Consider the following 10,044-nt stretch of genomic DNA (forward strand, 5'->3'; position numbering starts at 1 on the left):
CCCTTAACCCACTCTACATCGCTCCTTAACCCACTCTACATCGCCCCTTTACCCACTCTACATCGCCCCTTAACCCACTCTACATCGCCCCTTAACCCACTCTACATCGCCCCTTTACCCACTCCACATCGCCCCTTTATCCACTCCACATCGCCCCTTTATCCACTCTACATCGCCCCTTTACCCACTCTACATCGCCTCTTTATCCACTCCACATCGCTCCCTAATCCACCCTACATCGCTCCTTTATCCACTCTACATCGCTCCTCTACCCACTCTACATCGCTCCCTAATCCACTCCACATCGCTCCCTAACCCACTCTACATCGCCTCTTTATCCACTCTACATCGCCCCTTTATCCACTCTACATCGCCCCTTACCCACTCCACATCGCTCCCTAACCCACTCTACATCGCTCCCTAACCCACTCTACATCGCCCCTTTATCCACTCTACATCGCTCCCTAACCCACTCCACATCGCCCCTTAACCCACTCTACATCGCCCCTTTATCCACTCTACATCCTTCGAATCACCTCGCCATAATACCGCTATGACCTCTATAAACCATCACAATAACTTGTGCCTTGTCACCCTTCACTTCCCCTCTTCCACCTCTTGCCACTGCCCTGACCATGTGCCGCCTGGGGAGCTTGACAAGAAATTTGACTAAATTTTGAACCTCAAAAATACCTCAAATAACAACCCTACTAACATCCTTACTAACCTCTGCACCGGCCTCGAGACTTTCCTCGGCTTCCACCCTTCTTCCAAAGGCTACGACGGCAGTGGGATTGTGTACTCTGACTTGGATAGGCTGTGTGACGGGGTGATGGGATTTTTGAGTGGTGTGCTTGAAGCGGTGAAAGATGAAAATGAAGTTGAAACATATGATAAAAATGATGATCTTAAACTTGAAAAAGTACTAGACACCTTAACTAAAAAAATTGGCTCCGGGCGTGCTGGGCTTGCGGCGTCTGTCGGCGCGGTGAAGGGGTGGTTGGAGGGGTATGAGAGGGAGGTGGAGGAGAAAACAAAAACCATATTAAGTTGCGTTAGTGTCATAAAAAATAGTGTCGAATCAAATTTTAATAAGATTTCACAGCCTAAGAATAACAATGCTAAACCAAATGAATTTGTTGCCCTTGCCGAAGTTACGAACCACCTCAAGCAATGCATTGACACAGCTATGAAAGGTACGGCTGCAGTTCTGGACGTCGATAACTATGGACTGAGGTCTTTGGATCTGGACCTTCGTAAGAAGCTTAGAGAGCCATTAATGAAAGTTAAGCATGAAGTTCAACGCTTTGGTATGTCGTCGGATAAAGACTTATTGCAACTTGAGGAGATGAAGAAAAACGTTAATAATACACTTGAAATGTTGAAAACTACTTTGAAGCAGAGAATTAAATATGAAGTGGCATGCCTAGTGGGTACACTAAAACAGAAAGTTTGCGATTTGAAAAAGCAGTTGAAAACCATCAACGCGAAGTTGGCTATCTATGCAAGAAACATGTACACATGGATCACGGATGCGGAAAAAATTGTTGGTGCAGTAATATACGATGCGAAGGGAATTGAGGACCAAGATATCGGAAAAAATATTCAGAATGCGACAACCGCGACTGCAGATTTTGTAGAATCATGGCAATCGAAGTTGTCGAAACACTTCACTGAAGTTGTAGAAAAAGCACAGAAAGTTGAAAGTGTAGTGTCGCAAATTGATGCTCAGCTCAAAAAGGATTTGGAGAGGATGGAAGGTGCGATTTTTGACCCTCTCAGTAGCATTAAAACTCGTTCGCAAGCGTTAGAATCGAAATTTAAAGCAACCAAAAGTGCGATAGAGAAAGCGATTAAAAAAGTAGAGGGAGACATCGCGCAACTTCAAAGTCTCGCAAAATTTGAGGATATTGATTCTTCACTTGGAGATAAAACTAGGTTACTTAAAGCCATCGGTGATACAAGTAGCAATTCATTTGACACTCTAAAAGACTATTTTTCGAATATTACCACCAAACTAATGATGCCGTTGAAGGAAGCTATGGCAAGGATAGGTGAAGGAGTTGGAAGGGTTGGTAATAAGGTTAAAAAAGATGAGTTCAACAGTGCATTTGCGCCTCTTAGATCTCATATATTAGCTCCACTTCAAGAACTTCAGAATGTTATTAGTGGTGCTGCTATGTCGTTTGATATCACTAAGGTTAGTATCGATGGTATAGACATGACAAGTATACCTAAACTTACAGCCAGCATCGGTCCCAATATAAGCAGTATTCAAAAATTGCTACCAAAGCTAAGAGGCCATTCTAACTTGATAACGCAAGAAGACTTACAAAATTTTGTTCGGGATCTCGGAAAGATCCCTCAAGCCGTGTCAGAGCACTCCCATAAGATTGTGGAAACAGTAATGACCACGGTGAAGAATGAAGTACAAAAGGAAATTGGAGAGGTGGTTACTGAAATTGACAAAAGTGTCAAAGATTGCAAAACGCTCGTCACGCATTTGGGTGGCAAGGTCACACTCAAGAAAATCAAAATTGACGGAGAAGCAGTCTTAAGCGTTCAGAAGTTATTGACTGATTACCATGACCAAATAGATAGAAAGCTTGAGGAGATGAAGGATACGCTCACCAAAAAAACCTTTAAGAAAATGACGAGTGGTGGTATTAACGGCATAGATGTCTCCCAAACATTGACAACGTACCATAGCTACAAAAACGAAACCCTCAAGCCAGCCGTCGACGCCGCACACAGCAAAGCGTCTGAATTAGTCGCCCCCGAAATCGACGCTGTATTTAGCAACTTGTCTTCTAGAATTAAAGAAAATCTCGATGCACTATTGAAAGCCTTCGCAGATACCGGCAAAAACATCAAGAATAATATGGAGAATCTAAAAAAATATATATCTAAAGGTGATGATCGAATTGGCCTTCAACAAATTCATAAAAACATCTGTGATACGATAGAAAATGAGTTAGCGACAGCAATTAGACACGCCAACGCTTTCATTTGCACAGACGCGGATAAGTGTCAAGAAAATTGCTTAGACGCACTCAATGAGTTTTTCGACTGCGAAATACAAAAGGCCCAAGACAACATAATCGCCCAAGCCGAGAAGCAGTACGTCGATTCCCGCATCCACGGCATGAGCATTCTTAACAACGTGGTTGAGAAGCAGTACGAGAAGATTGTATTTGTCATCGGCTATAATAAAGCAAATGGTGTTAAAGGTATGTTCAACATATTGAAAGATAAATTGATCGTCGAAGTTGGCGAAATGAAAGACACCAATCCGTCTCCACCGCAATCATCAAGCAGGGCTAAGCAGAAATCTCCACTCAGCGAAGCCAGCAAACTATTAAACAAGGGAATCATGAGCCTCGTGGGAGCGATGGAGGAACAAAGGAAAGAATTTGCTGAGTGGCCCGCTGAATTTGCTGACCGTAGCATAATGTTCCCTGACTCCTCTACGTACGTGGAACTATTTGCAACTATGGACACCGTGCTCACTGGGATTATGGATTCTAATCACTTCGACCACAAATTCACCGATAACCTCCAATCCCTCACCGCCGCCCTGTCCGCCTTCGCTCCCACCAAATTCGGCGAACGTTCCAGTCCCATCCTCCAGGCGTTCAAGGACGGCATCAGCGGTTTGGCAAGGGAGCTTGACAAATCCTATGTCAGCACTTACTGCTGCCAACCCTTCGTCGCCACCTTGGTAGAACCTGAAATCTCTACGGAGGCTGTTCCCTGATGACAAACGCAAATTGACTCCCTACGGTGAGAAACTGTCAAAGGTGTGTCTCACAACGTTAAGCATGTTCTTCCATGAATTGTATTACCTGTTCTACCACTGCACTACCAAGTGGCAGGGATACACAATCGATGGTAAAGACGGCAAGAACGATTTGAAAGATTTTCTGTTGAAATCCGGTTATGAGATTTACAATCTTATAAATAAGGATCACGACGCTAGGAACGTTGCCTTACGTCTGAGTAGAGGCTTCAATCAGAAAGGTGAATTTGACAAAGCTCCCGATTCAAAGCTTACCTTCGAAAGATACTTTACGTCAATTAGTAAATTCCAAAATGTAGTGTCGAAGCTTTTCGGACACCTGGAAACGTATCTCTGTGTCACTCACCTACGCCATCTTGACGGTGCAAAGGCGCCTCGCAACATATATCAGATGCTTCAATGGTGTTGTGGGCTTCGATATAATCCTATGTATGAAGGCGTATGCGAATACATCCGAGAATTATTCCCCAAAGTCGAAAAAGGTAAAAATGAACAGTATTCCAACGTTCATCCTGTTCTGCTGAAGCAACCTGCCACCCAGGACTTTAATGCTCAAGACGTATACTACAACCTTCAAGACGTCTGCAAACAAACTGAAACTGTGTTGATCGCCATACAGGGCCACGGCCACGCGGCTGGCCGGTACGCGGTTGACTTCAGCACTAATGAGGACAAGCTATTATATCCAAACAAGCCATCGCAGTGCTTCGATCAGCTCTTCGCAATATTATGTAGGCTTCACCAGCAACTGTACTTCTTATGTTCACAGGTCCACAACGGCACTGAAAGCAGCGGATGGCGTGACTGCTGGTATGGCAGATACGTTGGTGGTTCGGCATGGGACTGCAATACCCATCAATGTGCTGACCAAAAGTGCAACCAAACACGTAACCAAATACATGACCAAAACGGTGACCAACACCCTAGTTGCGGTTTGAAATCGCCGCTTCAGTCCTTCCTCGAAGATGGTCTGCCAGCGTTCCTGCCTCATTCAATTGGCAATATTGGTTGTAGAATAACCTGTAACATGAGTAACCACTTCGGCAAACCATGCAAAACGCCGATGGGCTTTACCGATATTACCACCGTCGCATCGCATACCATGAAAGGTGAGCATCTCAAAGCCGTTCTACGACATTTCTGCGGCTATCAAGTTTCCGCCCTCAGCAAGCTGTGCGCTCAACTTAATTGTCTTCTTGCCACCACACCGAAGACTTTGGATGATTTGTTCAGTTTCTTCTTCAATTTCCTGTATCACTGGAATCACAGAGGGCAAGAGCACAAGAAAGAAGCATTTAATAAAGCAATCAACAAGGCATATTTCGAGAATCCCTATGACCTTAATCCCACTACCATTCTTAACAGTAGCCATCATCACGACAGATCCGGAAATAATAATCATCTTACTGGCGATCTATTTAGCCTTGTCTATTGCAATTATGCAACCGATGCATCAGTGCGACCGTGTGGTTACTATTTGAAACCACTTAGTGAGGACATCAGCTGTATATTTTCCTATAGAAATGCCGACAAATATCTTTCTTGGGTTGTATACCTTACCGAAACCTTCTATAATCTTCTTCACCAATTGTGGAAGGAATGTTGCGACAACTGTACGTCGCCTGGATCCAAATGCCATGGTAAAGTTTGTATCGAGAATTGTCCATTAAGCAATGAGAAGCCACAAAGCAGCGACAACCATGACCCAGGCTGCAAATCCATAGTGCAGTGCCCTGCTACTCGTCCTACATTATCGAAATATGGATTTACATTATATAGTCCACACAAGCTTACTGGCGCGGGGACGTTTGCAAATCAGAAAAGAACATGCAAAGATTTCTGCGACGCACTGAAAATCATAGTTGGCGAAAATTCAGTACTCATCGATTTACGACAGCGGATCGACAACTTCATTTGGACCATCAGAGAACCGTTCACCTATCTCGTCCTGGCACTTTGGTCGCTATCTCTCTTCTACCTCCTCTGCGTAATGGTTGGCAGACTGGATGTGCTCCACATACGCTCACACCTGAGGATACCGTCGTCGCACAAGATAACAGCGCAATCATTGTTGGCAGCAGCGCAAGTCGGAAGGCTTGCCAAGATATCGTACCTGCAACCGTGATCGTACTCACGTCTGTAATTCACATCAACTCACGTAACTACTCACTTAGAGAATCACCTACTCACCTAAAAAACAAACGTAGTCTAATGTTTTGAATTACTCTAGCGGCAACCTGTGAACTAAATAGCGTTAAGATTAAGTGATGAGTAAACGACCAAGCTAAGTGCTAAGCTGGCACACAGGCAAAGTGCTGAGCAAGCAACCAGGCTAAGTGTTGACCTAGCGACCAGGCAAAGTGCTAAGCTGGCACCCAGGCAAAGTGGTAAGCTAGCAATCAGGCAAAGTGGTAAGCTGGCATCCAGGCAAAGTGGTAAGCAAGCACCCGGGTAAAGTGCTAAGCAAGCAACCAGGCAAAGTGGTAAGCTAGCACACAAGCAAAGTGGTAAGCTGGCACACAGGCAAAGTGGTAAGCTAGCACACAGGCAAAGTGCTAAGCTAGCAACCAGGCAAAGTGGTAAGCTGGCGGATGAAACGTAATATGGCAAGTTGGTTGTTGCGTTGAGCTGTGCGTTGACTGTGAGAGGTGTCTGCGTTGCCTATTGAGTCAGTGTCACGTGAGGCTGGGTGATTGGTTTCTAACGTAGGCGGTCGTGAAGGCCGCGGCGGGTGACCTAAGTCGTGTGTTGCGAGTCGCTGGCACGGTGGCGTAATCGGCGTTGGCCTCGTTAAGTAGCGTTTATAGGCAGCGATGTAGCGATTGTTAATATCACATTTAGGCACGTAGCCGACACGCTCCGCCAGTATGGCGCCGATACCGCGGCTCGTAGCACGGTGCTGCTGCACTGTGGGAGTTGAGCGCACGGGGTTCGCTGCAATTTTAATGGCGTTGCGAATAGTGAGTAATTTAGAGTGACAGTTGGTGCCGATAACATGCGTCGCGTCAGGCGTAACCGTGGTATCCTGGGCAGCGTGGGTGTCGGTGGCCTGGGCTGGGTGGATACAGGGGTGAGGGTTAAGTAAGTCATGTTGCAGTTGGTGAGTGCGTTGCTAGGTGATTGACATGTCTGCAGGGTGAGGGGACTGGGAGCGGCAGTGGTACGTGTTGCAGTTGGTGAGTGCTGCTTGAGTGATTGATATGTTTGCAGGCTGAGGGGACTGGGAGCGGCAGTGGTACGTGTTGCAGTTGGTGAGTGCTGCTTAGGGATTGATATGTTCGCAGGTTGAGGGGACTGGGAGCGGCAGTGGTACGTGTTGCAGTTGGTGAGTGCTGCTTGAGTGATTGATATGTCTGCAGGCTGAGGGAAGATGTCGGGAATAACGATTAGGTCAGGTGCTCCGTGTTCGGAGTGTGATTATAGTTGTATAACTTATCAAACGTGTAACTGCTGTCGCTGGTGTTGTAAAGTATGTAAGACTCAATCATGCCGTGTATGTTTGATTTGGTATTTCTACAGGGACTCGGGTCCAAAGGAATGTCATCCTAAGGGATGTCGTTCCAAAAAAAAAGAATGCACTGAACCCACTTGTCCATGTAACTGTTGCATACAGAAATGTCAAGAGCAGCCTGAAACCTGCAGTCCCCCCGCTCCACGCCCTCTCTCTGATTCCTCCGATGCTCAGCCTCACGCCGGCGGTCAAGATCATGCATCCCGTACCGAAGCTCTCATTGATGAAAACGAATCTCATTCTGCCTCCACACCTTCCCCCCCTCCCTACTCCGTCATCGCCGCCGTCATCGTTGCCATCATCCTGCTCGACCTGTGCATCTTCCGCTTCCCGGTGGGCCGCAACATCCGCGATTTCCTCGTACGCAAGATACCCTTCTGCATCGCGTTTTACAGCTAATCTTGACAATTTGGTGGTGCAAATTTCTTAATCAAAATCCCACTGATCACCTAACTGGCAACTGACATCTAATGTTCTAGACAGAGTAATGATTGCGTTGATGATCAATCACATGAGCAGTGAGGTGACCTACCACCTGACTTAGTAACTGACCAAGACACTGACCAAAGTGCTGACCAATGTGTTGACCAAAGTGCTGACCAATGTGCTGACCAATGCCATGACCAGAGTGGTGACCAAAGTGATGACCAAGGTGCTGACCAAGTTGATGGTCACGGCAGCGAGGACATGGTCACGGCAGCGATGACATGGTCACAGCAGCGGTGACATCGTTACGGCAGCGATGACATGGTTACGGCAGCGATGACATGGTTGCCGCAGCGATGACATGGTCACGGCAGCGATGACATGGTCACAGCAGCGGTGACATGGTTACGGCAGCGATGACATGGTCACGGCAGCGATGACATCGTTACGGCAGCGATGACATGGTTACGGCAGCGATGACATGGTTACGGCAGCGATGACATGGTCACGGCAGCGATGTCTTGGTCACGGCAGCGATGACATGGTTACGGCAGCGATGACATGGACACGGCAGAGATGTCACGGTTACGGCAGCGATGACAGTAGTGACCAAGCACCTTAACTAAGTGGTGATTATTATCCACTCTACATCGCCCCTTTATCCACTTTACATCGCCCCTTAACCCACCCTTCATCGCCCCTTAACCTCCTCTAATCGCCCCTTAACCTCCTCTAATCGCCCCTTTATCCACTCTCCATCGCCCCTTTATCCACTCTACATCGCCCCTTTATCCACTCTCCATCGCCCCTTTATCCACTCTACATCGCCCCTTAACCCACTCTACATCGCTCCTAATCCACTCCACATCGCTCCCTAATCCACTCCACATCGCTCCTTTACCCACTCTACATCGCTCCCTAATCCACTTCACACCGCCCCTTAACCCACTCTACATCGCTCCCTTATCCACTTCACACCGCCCCTTTATCCACTCTACATCGCCCCTTATCCACTCTACATCGCTCCCTAATCCACTCTACATCGCCCCTTAACCCACTCTACATCGCCCCTTTATCCACTCTACATCGCTCCCTAATCCACTCCACATCGCTCCCTAACCCACTCTACATCGCTCCCTTATCCACTCTACATCGCTCCCTTATCCACTCTACATCGCCCTTTAACCCACTCTTCATCGCCCCTTATCCACTCTACATCGCCCCCTGAAGGACTCTACATCGCTCCCTATACCCTCCACATCGCCCCCTTATCCACTCTACATCGCTCCCTTATCCACTCCACATAGCCCCCTTAACCACTCCACATCGCTCCCTAAACCACTCTACATCGCCCCCTTATCCACTCTACATCGCCCCTTTATCCACTCTCCATCGCCCCTCTATCCACTCCACATCGCTCCCTAACCCACTCCACATCGCTCCTTAACCCACTCTACATCGCCCCTTTACCCACTCTACATCGCTCCTTTACCCACTCTACATCGCTCCTTTATCCACTCTACATCGCTCCCTAACCCACTCTGCATCGCCCCTTTATCCACTCTACATCGCTCCCTTATCCACTCCACATCGCTCCTTAACCCACTCTACATCGCCCCTTAACCCACTCTACATCGCTCCCTAACCCACTCTACATCGCCCCTTTTGTCCACTCTACATCGCTGCTTTATCCACTCCACATCGCCCCTTAACCCACTCTACATCGCTCCTTTACCCACTCTACATCGCCCCTTAACCCACTCTTCATCGCTCCCTAACCCACTCCACATCGCCCCTTTAACCACTCTACATCGCCCCTTAACCCACTCTACATCGCTTCCTAACCCACTCTACATCGCCCCTTAACCACTCCACATCGCCCCTTTACCCACTCTACATCGCTCCCTAACCCACTCTACATCGCTCCTTAACCCACTCTACATCGCTCCCTAATCCACTCTACATCGCTCCCTAACCCACTCTACATCGCCCCTTTATCCACTCTACATCGCCCCTTAACCCACTCTGCATCGCCCCTTTATCCACTCTACATCGCTCCTTACTCCACGCTACATCGCTCCTTAACCCACTCCACATCGCTCCTAATCCACTCCACATCGCCCCTTTACCCACTCTACATCGCCCCTTAACCCACTCCACATCGCCCCTTTATCCACTCTACATCGCCCCTTAACCCACTCTACATCGCCCCTTTATCCACTCCACATCGCCCCTTTATCCACCCTACATCGCTCCTTAACCCACCCTACATCGCCCCTTTATCCACTCCACATCGCCCCTTTATCCA

At 47.7% G+C, this 10,044-nt stretch overlaps 1 protein-coding gene across 1 annotated transcript; it reads left to right on the plus strand.

The window, feature by feature from the left end:
- Positions 1-832: 832 nt before the first annotated feature.
- BBBOND_0000080 (hypothetical protein, conserved) lies at positions 833-5,924 on the plus strand (the record flags this gene model as incomplete). Its single annotated transcript, XM_012914863.1, has 2 exons — positions 833-3,748; positions 3,801-5,924. 2 exons carry the CDS (start codon positions 833-835, stop codon positions 5,922-5,924), a joined length of 5,040 nt encoding a protein of 1,679 aa, XP_012770317.1.
- Between the last annotated feature and the right edge of the window lie 4,120 nt (positions 5,925-10,044).

The sequence above is a fragment of the Babesia bigemina genome, scaffold Bbigscaff_25431, assembly GCF_000981445.1.
Source record: "Babesia bigemina genome assembly Bbig001, scaffold Bbigscaff_25431".
Taxonomy (NCBI): Eukaryota; Apicomplexa; class Aconoidasida; order Piroplasmida; family Babesiidae; genus Babesia; species Babesia bigemina.